Below are 18,447 nucleotides of genomic sequence, written 5' to 3'. Positions count from 1 at the left end.
GCCCCATCCTGTTTCTTGTCAAAGGGACTACACTTTCCCTAAGTTGGTTCCTGTGTTCCCAGGAGCAGTTTTTTCTTTCCTCCTTTGTAATATGCTAGGTAACTCAACCCTCTTGGAAGCCAAGGCCACAAGACCTAACTTTGCAAAACAACTTTACATTCTGTTTACAAGATGGATTCTGAAATGACAAACTAGTAAAACATTCCCATTTTTTTTAGCTTGTTTACCATTTAGGGTTTCACTTTTGAGTTTCCTTTTGAGTTTCTGTTGTCTCCTATTCCTTAGGACCTCACAGCACTACCCCTTCTCCTGTTGCTCTATGGCAATTTTGTTAATGACTTCCTCTCACCCCAAAAACAGGCTTCCTGGTCACTTCCAGCAGCTCCCAGTTCAGCTCACGTGATTCAGCACGACTCTCTGACTCTGGTTCCACTGATGAAGTTGATGAATTTGAGATCCAAGGTAAAAGATGTCACACTATTAGATACAAATTTCTATTGTTTTCTTCCATCAGGCTTGTATCGCAGCCTCAGGAATCTACCTTAGGTAGGCACTTACTTAAAATGAAATATGTTCCCTATAGGAAACTAGCTGATGTGATTATTCATAGCCACTTGCTTGCTGGATTAGACCTAGCTCTCAAAGACTCTGGATTCCTGATCGTATCGATCTAGGGAACACATTTGCTTATGCAGATTTCCAGATGTAGTAACAAGGCAGGATCATTTTTTTTTCAAGTTGGTAACAAGTAGAGCATTTGTGAACTTACCAGAGCAATGGTTGTCATCTTGCTTTAGGGAGCATGCCTTCAGAGGGGTTTGGAGAGATGTAATCAAACTATGTTTGAGCTCTAGTGGGTACTTGCTCTCTGGACTTGACTTCAGTCTCCCAAGGAAGGCCAGAGTTTGATTTGGGGATGTCAAAGTGAAGAGTAAAAGCCTGGCATCTGGAAGGAAGTAGTGGGCTCCAGTCTTGTTCCTAACTTAATCCCCTTTCCTCCCCCTCCCCCATTACTTCTTGCTCTGATCTGAGCACTGAAGTGCCCCATTTTGTTACCATTGTCACACAGATGGTAGTGACGGGTCTAACCTGATTCACACGTCAAAGAATGGACTGTCAGTGTCAATGGCTTCATTGTTTTCAGGTAGCCTGTGTTAAGAGTGTTCTCTGTGTGTGTTTATGTACGTCTCTAGCACATATTTGTTCCCTATAATTAATGTAGCTCAGTGTCAGTGTTCTGGAGAATGGCCAGGCTCCTTGAGGAACTAGACAGAAACCTGACAATGGAGCCACTTACGTAGAGCAAGCCTCAATGAGCTCCCTGCTTCCAAAGTCCCTGTTGGATATAGAGCAAGACTACTTTTTAAAATAACCTTTACCTTCTGTCTTAGAATCAATAATACTGAGTATCAGTTCTAAGGCAGAAGAGTGATAAGGGCTAGGCAATTGGGGTTAGATGACTTGCCCAGAGTCATGCAGTTAGGAAGTATCTGTGGTCAGATTTGAACTCAGGACTTCCTGCCTCCACCCCTGACTTTCAATTGACTGAGCCACCTAGTTATCCCCTAGAAGAAGACTTCTTAAGCTCACTACCTTCACCATCCTTGTCATCCTTGTCTTGTGGTTCTCTCATTCTTTCTTGCTATGAAAATTCCAAGGTAATTGGTGAACTTGGGGGGAAATTGGAGATGAGAAGTCAAGATTTCTAATTTAGTCACTGGTGCTGTCTGGGTAGAAAGATTATATTAAAGTGGTGTGATAGGGATTGTGGAGTCAAAATTCAAGAGGCCTATATGGTTTGCCTGTACTTAATATGGGCTCTTTCCAAGTGGATAATGGAGGCTTGATTATGACCCAAACTACTAGTTCTTCTCATGAGCTTAACTGCTCAAAGGTAGACCATATTCTCCCACAGTTATGATATGAAAACAGAATGTTTTATTAAGTAGCTAAGCATACAGATTAATAAGTAGTCACTTTTACTTGCAATTAGAAGCAATACAAAAATACAATAGTTTAAATACCTTTCTCATTCATCAACCTGTTATTTGTCATCATTTAGTCTCTCTTGAGGAATAGAACCAACTTACCCTGGATCCCATGCCATTTTAATATTAAAAGATTTTCCTCAACAGTAAGACATTTCCATTATAGCTATATTCCCTTCACCATGGATAGGCTGTAGGAGCTTGGTGGCAGAAATTCCAGAGGGTGAGATTCCAGGCAGAAGGTATGGCAACATCTGGAGGGCACCGTGTGTATCCAGAATGTCCCAAGCATGGTTGTTCATGTGGAGATCAGGCATGGTGGGAGATAATAGAAATGGAGATCTGGATCAAGTTATAGGGGAGCTTGAGTATTGGACCCAAAGTCACAGCTCCTTCACAGTAGGTTTTTTGAGCACTTGGGGAAATACATCAAAATTTGGCAGATAACATTTTGTGGCTGAGGACACTGGAAATTTCAGGTGTTTCTTCTGCCTATCCTGTCACATTTTCTTCTTACCTTGAAAAGAACTAGTTATCTGAGGATTATCTTTTTCTTTTTTTTTTTTTAACATAGCAGCCTCTTCCATTTCTGGGAAACATTTACCTCTTAAAGTTTCTGAGAAATCTTACTTCGCTTCCTTTTTTATACTCTGGGGTCCTAGAAACTTTAAAGTTCAGTCAGCTCTCTCTGTTACAAGAGAGTGGAAGTCACTCTTGTGGGCTTCATTCAATTCGATGTACAGGGGATAGAGCACTTGGGTTTAGAGGATTTGAATTTGAATCCCAGCTCAGTTTCTTAATTGCCTGTTTGACTCTGGACAAGACAGTTGACCCCTCCAAGCTTCAAATTTAGCATTCAGATTTATTTTTGTAAAATATCAAGATTGGACTAGATCATTACTTCAGGTCTCTTCCTACTCTGAATTCTTTCATCCTAGGAATTTTCCAGGAAATTATTTGATTAAAAATGCTCTAGCTCATCTAAGTGAAGGACATACTCTCCTATGTCCACCTGCCTTGAACCCCCTGCCAGATATTCATAACTTGAAAAAGTCGTCATGCACCCACAAGAACACCCAAGCATATATCAACATGAGCATTAAAGTTCAACATAAAAAATTTGTGTTAAGGGAGAACAGGGGGAATAGTCAGACTTGGAGATAAAGTTCATCATGGATGATAAGTTTAGGGCTGGATTTTGAAGGAGACAAACAAGAGTGATGGGAGCATTTGGGTCTTCCTGACTTAGGTAGACCTTCGTTTGGGTCCCCTTCCCCCCCTCCAGATTTCAAGAATAAGTGTATAGGATGGTTGAGGATACTTAGAAATTTTCTCCCAAAAGATAAGAGGGCTAAAAAGATTTACCAGCTTCTCATTAACTTAAGCCTAAGAGTTCTAGGAAGGAATACATACACTATCTCCTTTCAGATCTGTGTTTTACCAAGATTTTTCTTTGAAGATTTATTCAACTATTTAAAAAAATGTCTTTGCTTGCTATTTCCTGGGATTATGAAGCCTGTTTGGCAACATCTTTCATCTTTTAGGAACTCTGCCCTAAAGTCCAGAGATCCATCCAGTTCCTTCCCTGCCCCCCCCCCCCCTCGGCTCTTAGGATACATTTCAGAATTCACTGGGGCAATATCAGAAAGGAAATGTCAAAATAGAGTTTGTTGCTTTTGATCTTTTTCCTCTACATTTTTATATGCGTTTATGTGAGTCCATAACCACTCTGTCACTCCTGGTGCTGTGCATAGTATCACTGGCTCAGTCTAATCCTCCCCCGATGCTGTCACCTGTCACCCCTGAACTTGGAGATATGCCTAGAGCATCACTGAACCTTTCCCACCTGAGACCCTGCTTCTTACCTTCTGTAGATGACAGCTTTTAGTTATCCCCTGCCGAGCATCTCTCTGGCAGTGGCATGTATTGATTGCCTGTCTCCTGGTCACTTACCCTCTTCTCTGTCCCTCACATTTTGTCTTTGTTCAGATGCTGACATCAGGAGGAGCACAAGCTCCAGCAACAGATCCCACTTTTCCTCAGAGTCCTTGTAAGTGTTTTCCTGTTAAAATCTCCTTCCCCATGGTATATGGAGAAACCATCTGGTCTCTTGGGAGACAGGGGCTTTTAAAAGCCCTTGGCTGCTTCCACAGTTAAGGTCACAGGTCTTCTTGGCTCTGTTCTGTAATAGTGAGAGTGGGAACAATAACATTGCATGGTCACCTGTTCAGAGGAGCAGGAAGAAGATTCCTGCTTTGAGAGGGAGGGGGGACTTCCTCTAGGAGTAAATGAGACACGTTTGTAAGGTTGATTAGTACAGTGCCTGGCACAGAGTAGTTGCTATACAAATGCTTATTCCACTCCTCGTCTAACCCTCCCTCCCTCTTGAGATTCTAGGATTCTGTTCTGAGATGCACTAGGCCCTAGTACTAACACATACTTGAAATGGGGGCGGCATTTCTTAAGTGTAAGTGGTTACTGGACCTTAAACCCAAGGCCACTGCTGTGTCTTCCATACCATAAATCAGATTCCAGCTAAGGAAGCAGTAGATCTTAACTTCTGAATATGAAATAAGAGAATTTTTAAAAAACAGACTTAGAGTTGAAATCACTTTTAAGTAACTATCCCCCAGATAGGATGAAAAGAGAAGCTAAAAGAAAAAAAAATTGACACAAACTGGCCTACAATTCCTTATTGTAGCCCTTATTCACACAGTCTGGGTAAGAAATAGGGGGGCCTCCATCTGACCCGAAAGCCTTCCCTCCTTATTCTCAATGTTCATGTTCTTAGTGTTCCCCCATCTTGTTCTTACCACTAGCTCCCACAGCTTTCTGCATTCCACATCAGCTGAGGCAGTAGCCATGGGACTTCTGAAGCAGTTTGAAGGGATGCAGCTCCCAGCCGCCTCCGAACTAGAATGGCTGGTTCCTGAGCATGATGCCCCACAGAAGGTAAAGGTCCCCCTCACACTCCTTTCACATTCTCCACCAGACTGCCTGCCTCACGCAACATTTCTCCTTTCTTCTTCCAGATCTTTTGCCCTGGGGTGAAGAGGCATGTTCTCTGCCCAGGGTTTTCCTATCAGTTGATAGGAAAAGGAGGTGGGTTTTATGGCCACCACTTTGGTACTTATAGGCTACACATTAGATTGAGCATTAGAACTCCGACCTTCTGTGTCGTGTCAGTCTTCCATCAAGGAGGACAAGCCAACTGCCTAAAATCACTGTGTATCACCCAGCTGTGTCTGTGAGGGAGTCAGGGCCAGGCTTACTGGGAGAGCCAACTTGCCTCTTCATCCTAGAGTACTTTTTCTATTTTCCATTTTGCTTTTGGGGTGCTAGCTAGTGATTGGTGAATTTTGACCCTAATCCTAGTCTCCTCTCATCCATAGGAAGAAAAGCAGAGTGTCAATAAGATGCAGGACATTCTGTCAAATTCATTCAGAGAGTGGCCAGCTGAGTTTGGGGTCAGTCTCAGGCTTTATGTTCATTCCATAGCAAATTCAGGGACCCATTCCTGTCCCTATCCCATCACCTCACATTGAACCTGTAAGGAGCATGAGTGTAGCTTCCCAACATCCTCCAGAGCAGGGGTTTTTTTAACCTGGCATCCAGAAACTTCTTTTAAAATATTTTGATAACTATTTCAGCAAAATAGGTTTTATTTGTAACCATACATATTTTATTGTGTGCATTTAAAAACATTATTCTAAGGAGGCCATCCTTAATTATTACCTTTGACACTGACAGTCAAAACCAAAAGATAATTACCCCACCCCCGATATTAAAGCTAGGTCTGGTCTGGCAACCTAATGATCTCCTCCCACTGGGCCATAGTTCTCCCCAGAGGATAGCCACAGAATGTTAACAGCAGAAAGCAGGCACTAAATTAACAGGGTCCTTTGGGGAGATTGTTGGGAAATTCTGAGAACCAGTGCCCTTGACTCAGAAAGACCAGGACAGAGCCCAGGAAAGGCAGGGTGAAGACAGAACTGCTCAGAAAGAAAACTAGAGTTACAACTGAGGTGTCTTTTGCATTGTTCACAGGCAAAATCTGTGCAATAGTTCATAAACTCTTAGAGGGTAGGGGCAGTTTCATTTTTGTCTTTGTAATTCCTTATACAATATCTTGCAAGTAGTATGGAACTTAATATTCCTGTTGGTTAATCAACAAGTAAGAGATGGATTTCTTGACCTGCTATCCTCCAGGTCACTCTGTGCCTTTGTCTTTTAGCTCCTGCCCATCCCTGATTCATTGCCCATCTCACCAGATGACGGGCAGCATGCTGACATCTATAAGCTACGCATCAGAGTTCGAGGGAACCTGGAGTGGGCCCCACCCCGGCCCCAGATAATCTTTAACATTCATCCTGCCCCCACGTAAGCAACCAGTGAATACATATTTTTTGTTTTTGTTTTTCAAAAGGTGCTGGTGATTTATTTGCCAAAGGTCTTTCACCCTCTTCAGTATGTGGCTCCATCAACTATGGTACCCTACCATCACATCTAGTTCTCTATAAATAAGAAAAGAACACACCCTATCCTGAATCTTATTTTTTCAAAGTATTGATTAGTGACTAGTCACTAGCTCTAGCACCTACCCAGAATTACTCTTTAAAGAAGATTGCCAGCCACTGGCAATCTTTGGCTTTCAGCCGCTTTTCAGTAGTTTTGAGTGGTTTCTATTATGTTTTTACAGTATTTTGTATTTAGTGTTTTCCTTCTATTCTGTTATTGCCCTTCCTTCCCTGCTTTTTGATCCAATATTCTGAAAATGAAGGCTATCTATTGTAAGTATCCTTTTCTTAAATTACACCCTTAATTCCTCATGTGTCAGTCATGATCCTTATAAGTCTCTGCCAGTCTGCTCTTAATTGGGTCCCAAAAGTCAGATAACCAAACCAAATAAGCATTTAATCTTTTCACTGTAATCTATCCTTGAGAATTAAAAGTCCAGTGTTAGTATCTTGCAGCCTCTTGAAATGGAGATATTCAGGATGGACTAGCCAAGAGTCTGTCAATCCCTGACCCATTCTCTCTTCCCACAGAAGAAAAATTGCTGTGGCCAAACAGAATTACCGATGTGCAGGGTGTGGCATCAGGACAGACCCTGGTGAGTCACTTCTTCCCATTTTGCTCCATGGATTTCTCTTTCCCTATGGCCCACAAGGAGACAAGGAGGGATGTTGAGAAAAGAGGTGAAAAGAAAATGATGGTACACTATCTAGGGCAGTGATGGGCAACCTTTTGAGCCCGGTGTGTCAAAATTCGCCAAAAAAACGAGCATAACTTGGGTGGTGTCACCTTGAGAAAAAATAATTTTGCAATATTTATAGTTTAAATAACAAAAATGTATAATTGTAATATATAACTGTATTTAATAAACCAAAAATTAATTATTTAACTTACCTGCTTAGTGACAGTTGTTTTGGCCTACAGACCTACGGCACAGAGTGTCTGCACTACTCTACAACAAATGTTTCATCCTTGGCATGTGGCTGTGTGTCATCAAAAATGGCTATGCATGTCAGTGCTGACACACATGTCATAGGTTTTGCCATCAGGGATCTAGGGGAAGGAGAAGAACAGACTTAGGAAAGGGTGATATTTGAAGAACTCTGGAAGCCTATGAGAACACTATCAGTTGTCTGAGATTGTGATAGAGGAGAAAGCTAGATGTTTTCAATCAGATCTCTAGAGGCTAGATCCTTAGTCAGCCTTCTGGGTGGGATTCTATTATTCCCCTTCCCACTAATGTCCCAACTGTTCCTCACCCTCAGTCAGCTACGAGGCTCTAGCTTTACTATTGCTCTCTACTATGACCTTACAAATGTGGCTCCCACCTTCCTGCTCCCCAGACTATATTAAGCGGCTCCGGTACTGTGAATATTTGGGCAAGTATTTCTGCCAGTGCTGTCATGGGAATGCCCAGGTGGTCATCCCTAGTCGAATCCTACGCAAGTGGGACTTCAGCAAGTACTATGTCAGCAATTTCTCCAAGGACCTGCTCACCAAGATTTGGAACGATCCACTCTTCAATGTCCAGGACATCAATAGTGCCCTCTATAGGAAGGTCAAGCTGCTCAATCAAGTCCGGGTAGGCCATGCATGGGGAAAGATCCCATCCTAGATTCTTTTCTCTCTCATTGCCTCTTGCCTCCTCTCTTTTGTACACCAGGCAGGGTCTGCATATGCCTTCCTACTTTTCCTCCTCTTGGCCTTGGACTTCCAAGTTAGATTCCTTTCAGCAGCTTCATCCTCCCTGAATTCTCTGCACCTTCCCAGATATTTAGCCTAAGGCAAAATCCCAAACCCAGAATAGCCCTGACTACCTGCCCCAGAGAAGCAGATTTAACTCTATGGACATGAGTCACTCAAAAGTATTGTTCTCTGGTAGATTTAAGTATTTAGTATCTGGGGTGGCCAGACTTTCTGAGTTCTCTTTCCAGCTCAGCCATCAGCATTGTGCATAACCTGGAAGACCCAGGTTCCTCAGCTCTGTCATCATTGGACTGACTGCCCTTAGAGCAGGTTGGAATGAGGGATTGGGGGTGGAGGTTGGAGAGGGACCAGGTCTTCTTAAATCCATGGTCTGCTGTATTTCTTAGGAGCCTTACAGCATAATTTCATGGACAGGGAGGTTTCCTAAGTGCCAGGCAGTCAGCCTCTTCTGAAGCCCTGACCTCCCTTGTTCTTTTCTCCTTCTCTCACATCTCTGCCCAGCTGTTGCGGATCCAGCTGTACCACATGAAGAATATGTTCAAGACTTGCCGGCTAGCAAAACAGTGAGTCTAGTGGGAGCACTACAACCCTGGGATCCCTTCCTAGCAGCCACTCTCAAAGTGCTGGGAGTCAGGACTTCTTCACACCTAAAAATTATTGAGGATCAACCCTGAAGGGCCGGCCATCCTTTACATGGGTTAACTGTATTGATAGTTACCATATTATACATTAAAATGACAAATTTTAAAAATAATTTCATCTTAACGTCATTAAAATTTATTAAAAAAAACTATTTTCTGAAACAACTCTGAGGAGTGGCATCGTTTTATATATTTTTGCAAATCTGTTTGAAGTCTGGCTTTAATAGAAAACAGCTAGGCTTCTCATCTGTGTTTCAGAATTTAATCCATTGTAATATGTTACTTTGACTGAAATATGTGAAGGAAAATCCAGTCTTTGAGGAGTATTTTAATAGGCAAATAATATCTTAACCTTACAAACCTTCCTTTCCCCTCTCCATAAGACCCCCAGGGTCTGTGAACCACCCTTTGCGAACCACTGCTTTGTAGTTTCTTTGTTTCTAAGCTTCCTCTAAGTGAAACTCAGACCATTAACTCTTGGGATATCTGAAAATGGCAAATGACCATGAAGACTCCTTTGGTGATGGTGCCTGGAAGTATGAAGGAGGGCTGACATCTGTGCCCCATTTAGTTGGAAAGAGTCCCTTTTTAGGTATCTCCTCGCTGTCAGGGTTGGAGATGGCAGGAATATGCTCTGGCTGGAGCTTGAGGATCCATAGTTGCCCATGATGGGATCCTTTTTGGAAAGGATTGTTTCTACAGAACCTCACTCTGATCTCCCTCCTATGTCCTCACAGCCTCCTGGATGCCTTTGACACAGTGCCAGGGCACTTGACAGAAGATCTCCACCTGTATTCCCTTAATGACCTGACTGCCACCAAGAAGGGAGAGCTGGCACCTCAGCTTGTGGAGCTCGCTGGGGCAGGCACCACACATGTGCAGCACTGCATGGTAGGAAACTTCTTGCTTTTTGATTCATGTGAAATGCTTTGATTGATAGTAGTTGAGTTCTGAGTTATCAGTGAAGGAAATGGCATAGGGTTGGTTTCTACTAGATGATAATTTTTTTTTCCAAGCCCTTACCTTCTAACTTAGAATCCATACTAAATATTGGGTCTAAGGCAGAAGAACAGTAAGACAATTAGAGTTGTGACTTGCCCAGAGTCACATAGCTAGAAAGTATCTGAGTCAGATTTGAACCCAGGACCTTCTGTCTCTAGCCCTGGCTCTATGTATTAGATCAGTGATTCCCAGAGTGGGCACTACCACCCCCTGGTGGGTGCTGTAGGGATCCAGGGGAAGTGGTGATGGCCACAGGTGCATTTATCTTTCCTATTAATTGCGATTAAAATTTTTAAAAAAATTAATTTCCAGGAGGCTAAGTAATATTTTTTCTGGAAAGGGGGCAATAGGCCAAAAAAATTTGGGAACCACTGTATTAGATTATTCTTGAAAAGGTAAAAAGAACAAGAAAGAGAAGCAAGCTAGAAGTCTTTAGTCTTGGCAGTGCCCTAGTACTAGTACCTAGTACAAAGGCCTGGTGTCCCTATTGCCTAAAATCTAGAGATCCCTTCCTTCGATGCTCAGAGAATTCCTATTTTGAGTTTTTAGGGAAGGGGTAGAGAATCTTTCCTGGGCTTAGGAAGATGGCAAAGGTTTCTACTTCCACAATGGAGAGATGGCCTTATCCTTTATATTTAAAGGTTGTGTCCTTAGGACATTTCATCTTTAAATGATGATCCAAACCTGGAGCCCCATATTTAGGATGTCCTAGATACAGAGAATTTTGCTAAGTGTCCCTGATAGCACTGTCATTTCTTCTTTATTCTCATTGAGATTTAGCCCAATGATCAAGGGCTCCAGGGATCCAGTCTTGTTGGCCTTTCCAAAGCTTCTGTCAATATTCTTGACTCATATTGCTAGGTTTAAGCCCTTTTCTTCCCCATGGGGATATAGAATTTGCCGCAGATGGAAAGAAGCAAGTGAGTCTGAATCTCGTGGCCACAAGGAGAATGCATTCAGACTTTCCAACCTGGGCACTGTGGTCCTGACCCCCCAAGCCCTGCTCCTTGCTCACACTGCCTTCTAATCTGATCTTGTGGGATTGGCCCCTAGTATTGTGCCCTTCATCCCTTTCCCTTCTGTTTTCTTCTTCAGCTCTGCCAAGCCAAGGGCTTTATCTGTGAATTTTGTCAGAATGAGGATGATATCATTTTTCCATTTGAACTTCATAAGTGCCGGACCTGTGAAGGTGAGGCTAAAGGGAAAGGGGAGAGAACAAAGGTAACCCATCTCCTGTTGTCCAGAGTTACCTTTTGGAATATTGAAAAGGTTAATAGCCTGGGGGTCAGGAAATCTTGAGTTCTCATCCTTACTCTACCACTGACTGCCAAATGACTTGAAACAAATCTCTTTAAACTTTTGGGGAGGGGTTTGCTTTGTTTTCTTTTCATCTAAAATAAAATATGTGAAATAAAGGAGTGAAACTAAGTGATCTCAGGAGCACTCTCCCCACTCCAAATTTCAAATGTCTTTTTGTTTTGTTTTGTTTTGTTTTGTTTTAATGAACAAGAACTACCTGTGTTTTTCTGGTAGTCCTGTGCTTCACTTGGTGTGTGAGTAGTAATTAATCCAAGCTTAGTGTAACAGAAACTTGTTCTCTTTGTTTCTCACTACTCCTGCCCCAACCCCATGTAGAATGTAAAGCTTGTTACCACAAAGCCTGCTTTAAATCTGGAAGCTGCCCCAAGTGCACACGGTTGCAGGCCCGGAGAGAATTGCTGGCCAAGCAGAGCCTGGAGTCCTGTGTGTCAGATTACGAGGAGGAGCCAGCTGAAGCTGTAGCCCTGGAGGCCACCTGAAGAATGGCATGTGTCACAAGACACTCAGATTGGAGCCATCCCGTGGACTCTCCCCCTTCCCAACCTACCCACCATCCTGGGGTTTTTTTATTTTATTTTTTATAACTAATATGAGCCCCTCATTTGGCACCTTGCCTGGTATGTGCCAGGTTACTGGGCTCCCTGAGGATTTGTTGGGAACCAGGCATTTCCCCCAGAACTGGCAGTGGTCAAGAACTGATGGACCTGATTTCCTTTGCCACCTTCTGATCCTTCAGGGCTTGCCTGCCGTTCCTGACCACTGCCTCATGTCTTAGTACTTTTCCTACTCTTTTCCTTTTGGTACTTCTGAACCAAGGTTCTCCCAAGTCTTTAATAGAACCTACTTGCTTCTCCTTTCCTGCTAAAACAGGAAATGGGTTTTTTTCCCCCCTCACTTTCTTAGAAACTCTGGAATTAGGTTAGATTAAATTCTGAGGAGGGTCAGCATGAAGCAGAAGCAGCATCCTAGGCATGTTGCAGTTGCTGCAACTTCCCAGGCAAATTAGAGGGCCTTTTCAGGGGTGGGGAGTGGGGTTGGCACAAGGGAGAGGAACACAACAGCTCTCTGATGGCAGCCCCTGTAGCTTTCCAACCGAAGCAGGAGTAACTGATGTGGCAGCTCATTGCCTTCTTTAAAGAGGTAGGATTGAAGTGTGGCCATCCCATTCCATCAGCCCTTGCTGCATGTTCATATTCTAACCCTAAACCACTTCAGCATTGAGGTACAGGAAGAAGAATCTTTGATGATCAGGCAGGTTCCCTAATACCAGTATAAGTTGAGTGCAGAAATCCTGCTGCCTTGCTTGATTATGGGAGGCCGTAGGTGAGAAAGTAAAGTCCAGTTCTCCTTCCTCTTGGTGTCTGATGGGGAATCTGGTGCCTGGGGTTTGCCCCTCCCCCTTGTCTTCATTCCTTTCATGGTAGGTACTCTACCTTAGGTGAGACGCAGCCACGCTGTGCTCCAAGGGGATGGGTCCATGTAAGCTCACAACGTAGTCCTTCTTTCTCCAGACACAAGTTAATCGTTGCCAATTAATGCACTTCCAAGCCCTTAATCTAGCCTGCTAACGCTCAGCTATCCGACTGTCCTTTTCATTTTAAATTATTTTTTCATTTTATGCACTTCGAGGAAAAGTTTTCAGTTTGGAAATGTGCGCATTTGTGAGGGTTTTTGGTTACTTTCACATCTTTGCTCTTGATATCTGTGCCCATCTCCACCACAAAAAAGCCAATAGCCCCAGACTTTGAGGATTGCTGCTATGGACTACATTGGGCACTTCTGTCTGCTTGTTCCTGTCTTCCTACTGTTGTGTGTGTTTAACACGGGCAATTTTGCCTGTGTGTTGCCTCAGGAGGGGGAATGGAAAGTTGTATGTGGTTAGTGGAGGCTGATAGAATGAGTGAGACTTAAGCAAGATAGAAAAGTCTCAGGGAAAGAAAAAACGTAATTAGAGCATGGTCAGAGCTGGGACGAGGAGGGAGAGCTAAGTAGTACAGTTTCTCCAGAGAAGACTCAGACCAGTGTAGCTGCGAAGACCCTGGTCGTTATAGCCGCGAGTCTCCAGAAAGCCGATTGTCCAGCCCTGTGGCCTTACTCTGCCACAATGCTGAGCACAGTGTTTACCACGTCAGAGGCTGGAGATGAGCCTAGAAGAGCTGCTGGTTTGGAGCAGCAGTGATCTCGGCCTCCAAGATGGACTTGCACTACCAGGCCCCGCGTCCTTGCTCTCCTTCCCCACACTGCCGGAGGAGAAGCGTCCCGTCCGATGCCCTGCCTGCTTGCCTTTGGCTAAGGTTTACAACAGGGAACACTGCCCTCCTCTCCACGGCCCAGTTGGGGAAACTTGCAGTTTTCTGGTTCTCCTTTTATTTTCTTCCCCTGCACTCTGGGATGTTGATCTGGTTTAGTAACTGTCAAATCCCTATCACCGTCCAAGTGGTTCCTTGTTTTTTTGGGGGTGGGGTGTAAGAAAGTGGGGGTGGCAAAAAGGAGAGAAGGATGTTGTATATGGGGGAGGGGTGGAATGTGAGAATGTTTTGAAAGCACTTTTTCCATTTTTCAGTATCTGAAAACCCAGTATTCTGTACAAGGAGGAACTTCTCTATGCACTGACTTAGTGAGGGGGCCAGATAGAGGAAGCACTGAAGGAAGTTTCTTACTCCTGTATGGAGTGGGTAGCACTAAGTGTCTTATTTCCTGGGAGGGAATGAAACACAGCTGCTTAGGAAAGTGGGGATGAGATTCAAGACATGGCAGAGGGGTGGAAAGTAAGTGTTCTACGCTAATGAGGCTGTTCTTGACTTTCTACACCGAAGTTTTAGAGCCTGTTGTAATAATGTTGTGATTAATAAAGTGTTGAGTGTAAATAAAGATGGTCAGTCTGTATGTCATAAAGTACATTGTATTTGGAGCTGGATTTTCACTTGTTGTATTGTACTTCTTGCACAGCCTAACAGTCCAATGTCACCTTTAATAAACTAAGGAAATGAAGTTCTTCTTGTCCTCTCCTATCTTTGTTGTGAGGGTCCCACCAGGAGCTAAACATGTCTGAGAATGGGCAGGTTTCCCAGTTTGGACCATGATGAGGACTAAAAAGGACTGTCATCCTTATCAGATATCAGATTAGTTTGGCTAGAACTTGAGCAACTCAGCCTCTTTTGGTCCAGCAGCTTCACCCATCACACCTGTGTTCATCTATTAACACCCCCGCCCCAGGCATCTTGACTTCTGTCTGAGGTTCTCATCTTAAAACTCCAGCTGCTTGTTTAACATTTCCACATGGATATTCAAATCCTTAAATTCAATTCATCTAAAATCAAATTTTATTTTCCTTCTTAGGTTGGTTCCTGATCCTGCCTAGTCTATTTTTATCTGAGAAACTGGGGTAGGGGGAATAGGGTGTTCTGGGTTGTATGTGCAAGTGTGTCAGAAACCGTTTTTTTTATTGACTTCTTAATACAAACATTTTTCTAGTTTAGAGGAAGAAACAGGTAAACTGGCAGTCTTCTCTTGCCCACATGACCTCCCAAATTTTGAAGTAACATTTATAATAGGAATAAGGAAATTCCACCCAGTGATAAAAGTTACACAACTGAGGATAAGGTGAAAGTGAACATGTTGATTCCTCAATCCAGAGCAATAGTTAATCTTAGAGGATAGCTTCCCTACAACTACCACTCAGTTTCTCTTATTCTTACCTCCTACTCCCCTAGTTGTATACAGGGGACCTAATGTAACCCAAGACAACTGGAATCCCCACAGCCGAATATTGACGTAGAAAACCACAAATGAGTGATCTATGTTGTACTGGGTCTTTATTTTATTAAGCATTTCCCAATCACATTTTAGTCTCGGGGTGGAGGTGGGATGCAGTTACATGTAGTGGTTCATCATCCTTATCCCTTCAGAGTATTTGGAAAGAGAATAGGTTCTACTCCCAGGTAGATCTGTCAAAGGCCTCTCTGCTCTTGTCCTTCCTTGATGGTCATTACTGTAGTTTACACATGGAGGGAATTGTATATGGGCTCATCAGAGAGGGCAGTGGTACATTTTTTCAGTATCCATAGTTGAGGAAAGACAAGAAAGTAAGATATGTGTGTGTGTGTGTGTGTGTGTGTGTGTGTGTGTGTGTGTGTGTGTGTGTGTATGCAGGTTGTCTGAATATGTAGTGAGCCCATTGCAGGGTTAGCTATGATTGGAGGTTTAGCCTGCCTTTGTAGAGAGTAGGAAAAGGGCCATGCCTGCTTCCCCATCTGCTCTTCTCTGGATGCAACTTAAGAGACCATCACACAGAGAGTAGATCTATTTGTCCAAGCAAAGAAGCAGACATGGGAGAGGTTATATGGGTTTAACTAAAAGAGGAAAGTTAGAAGAATAAGTGAGCATCTCAGCTGGGAGCAAGATAACTCAGCTCAGCCTTAGAGAGAGAATGAATGATCTCACCCAAAAGGGGATCCTCAAATTCTCTAGAAGAATTTTACAAATCCTGGAGATCAGTACTTGTCTACAGCTTAGCCACTGAAAGTCTTCATTGGCTCCTAGGTGGTCCTTTCTCTCATCACTAAACATTTATTAAATGCCTACTATTTGCCAGCCATTGTGCTAAGCATTGAGATACAAAAAGAGGCAAAAGAGAATCCATGCCCTCAAGGACCTTACAAGCTGATGGGAAGACAACATGCAAACAAATATGTACAAAGCAAACTATACAGGACAAATAGGAAATAATTAACCCAGGGAAGGCTCTAGAATTAAGAAGAGTTCAGAAAGGCTTCCTGCAAAAGGATTTTAGTTGGGATTTAAAGGAAGCCAGGATATGATGGTATACTTAGAGAATCCTAGAAAATCAGCTAAAAAGCTAATGGAAATAATTTTAGCAAAGTTGCAGGATACAAAATAAACCCATATAAATCATCAGCATTTCTATATATTTCCAACAAAACAGCAGTAAGACTTAGAAAGAAAAACTCCATTTAAAATCACTCTAGACAATATAAGATATTTGAGAATATTTGCCAAGACAAACTCAGGAATGATTTGAACACAACTATGAAACACTTTTCATACAAGTAAAACTAGATTTAAACAATTGGAAGAGCATTCATTGCTCATGGGTAGGATGAACTAATATAATAAAAAGGAAGCCAGGGAAAATCAGTAGGTAAATTTGAGGAGGGGGACCATTAGAGACATGGGGAGGTCAGAGAATACCTGGAAGCACGAAATAGAGCATCCTATTTCTTCCTGAAACAACCAGGAGGCAGATGTGAGAAGATGAAAGATTATGTGTTGGGAGGAAGGTGTAAGGAAACTGGAAAGGTAGGAAGGGCCTGATGTGGAGGGCTTTGAGTGCTAAACAGTCTTTTTGTATTTGATTGGAATAGGGGACCTTGGTGAGATAATATAGGATCTGACTCCTAGGTTTCAAGGAGGTTTTGAGCCTGAGGGACTGGGAAGATGGCCTTGCCTTCTAGAGTCACAGGGAAGGTGGTGAGGAATGAATTGTTTTAAACATGGTTAGTTTAAGATTTCTGCTGGGCATGCAGTTAAGAAAAGTTTGAAAAGCAATTGGGAGATACGTGATTGCAGGGCATTGGGGCAGCTGGGGAAGGACATAGATCGAATTTGAGAATCATTAGTGTTAGAGATGATAGTTCAATCCATGGGAACTGATGAAATCACCAAGGGTAGTACAGAGGGAGAAGAGAAGAGAACCCTGAAGGACCCCTACAGCTAGAGGGCATGAACTGAAGAGGAAAAGTTGATGAACGATGGAAAGGGAGGAGAATCAGGTGAGAGTGGTAGCCCAAAACCTAGAGAGAAGAGAATGTCAAGGAGGAGAGACTGGCCAAAGGCTGCAGAGAGGCCAAGGAGAATGAGGCCTGAGAAAAGGCATTGGATTTGGTAACAGATCGTTGCTAACTTTGGAAAGAGCAAAATGGGTGGAAGGATGAGATCAGAAGCCAATAATCCCAGAGGAGACGAAGTGGAGGCACCTATTGTAGACATCCTTTTCAGAGCTTTGAGGTACAAACGGCAGAAGAAATGTAAATGATATTCCCCCTGCTGGGGATAGACCAAAGGGCTGTAGCTGGCCATTAAAAGCTTTTCCCTGGTGCTTCCCAGGATGTCCTTTTTCTGAATAAGTCTAAAGACTCCCAAGAGTCTAGAACCATCTGCAGTCTTTTACAGGATGCATACAGCATCTTACCCAGTATTCCTCCTCCAATCAAGAGCCATGTCTGCCTCTGGATAAGCAGCAACAGTACCAGCTATTCCCCTGCAAAATTGAGTGAGGCTTGGGTGCAATTGTTTGCATTTCTTTTTCAAATTCCAGTTCATCCAGCCTGCTGCAACCAGATAATAGTGTCATCTGAGTCGGAAGGAACCTCAGCTCCCTCCTTTTATCAGTGAGGAAACTGGCCTCCATTCCCACTTAAACCTTTACCTTCCATCTTAGAATTAATACTGTATTGGTTCCAAGGCAGAAGAGTGGTAAGGGCTAGGCAATGGTGGGGTTAAGTGACTTGCCCAGGGTCACACAGCTAGGAAGTGTCTGAGGCCAGATTTGAACCCAGGATCTCCCATCTCTAGGCCTGGCTATCTATCCCGAGCCACCTTGCCTCCCCCTTGTTAATCTTCTTCAATGAGTCCAAGTTCCTTGACTGACAATCTAGCCCTCAAGCAGGTGATACTATAAAGCAAGGTGCTATGATACAAAAACCATCTGTGGCTCTGGAGCTGGAGAACCTGAATTCAAATCCTGAGATCTCTGTGACCTTGGACAAAACAGTTGGCTTCCCTGAGCCTGGGTTTCCTCATTCATAAAATAAAGGGATTGGACAAGCTAGTGTCTGCCAACTCCACTAGGCGGTCCTTTTCCATCTTCTGGATCTGTATTCAATAGATAAGTTGGGCTTGTCTTTGTCATTTTCCTTAATGTTTCATCTAGGTATCTCACTTCTCTTATCCAATAAGCTAAAAGGAAAAAAGGTTGGAGCAAGCCCTGTAAATGGGGCCACTAATGCAATTCTATAACTTGGGTCAAAGGCAGTGAAAAGCCCATGGACTTAAGTCACAACAGCCGTGTACAGTTTGTTCAGAAGAAGACGAAACATTTCTAAGTCAGTTTGACTCAGTAATTACTATAATTCGCCAGAAACACCCAAAGGAAAGGATGAATTATTCCATCATTATCCCCCTGCCCCCCACAAATGAACAATGACTCTTAAAGATTAAAGGCTACATAATTCTGAATCAGACACAGTCTCACA

At 43.1% G+C, this 18,447-nt stretch overlaps 1 protein-coding gene across 2 annotated transcripts in view; it reads left to right on the top strand.

The window, feature by feature from the left end:
• RUBCN (rubicon autophagy regulator) overlaps positions 1-13,672 on the top strand; it is a 30,075-nt gene extending 16,403 nt beyond the window's left edge. The window contains exons 11-21 of one of the 2 annotated variants that reach the window (XM_044670017.1): positions 361-462; positions 1,070-1,144; positions 3,978-4,038; positions 4,808-4,940; positions 6,223-6,368; positions 7,037-7,101; positions 7,847-8,085; positions 8,712-8,773; positions 9,589-9,742; positions 10,949-11,042; positions 11,489-13,672. In XM_044670017.1, coding sequence (XP_044525952.1) covers positions 361-462; positions 1,070-1,144; positions 3,978-4,038; positions 4,808-4,940; positions 6,223-6,368; positions 7,037-7,101; positions 7,847-8,085; positions 8,712-8,773; positions 9,589-9,742; positions 10,949-11,042; positions 11,489-11,652 — 1,295 coding nt within the window. In that variant the 3' untranslated portion in view covers positions 11,653-13,672. The remainder of the gene's footprint in view (positions 1-360; positions 463-1,069; positions 1,145-3,977; positions 4,039-4,807; positions 4,941-6,222; positions 6,369-7,036; positions 7,102-7,846; positions 8,086-8,711; positions 8,774-9,588; positions 9,743-10,948; positions 11,043-11,488) is intronic. The other variant, XM_044670019.1, reaches the window with a different exon arrangement.
• The last annotated feature ends 4,775 nt before the right edge of the window (positions 13,673-18,447 follow it).

This window comes from Gracilinanus agilis, chromosome 3 (assembly GCF_016433145.1).
Source record: "Gracilinanus agilis isolate LMUSP501 chromosome 3, AgileGrace, whole genome shotgun sequence".
Classification (NCBI taxonomy): Eukaryota; Metazoa; Chordata; class Mammalia; order Didelphimorphia; family Didelphidae; genus Gracilinanus; species Gracilinanus agilis.
Note: the sequence above shows the minus strand (reverse complement) of the source record. Positions and strands in the feature narration are given on the sequence as shown.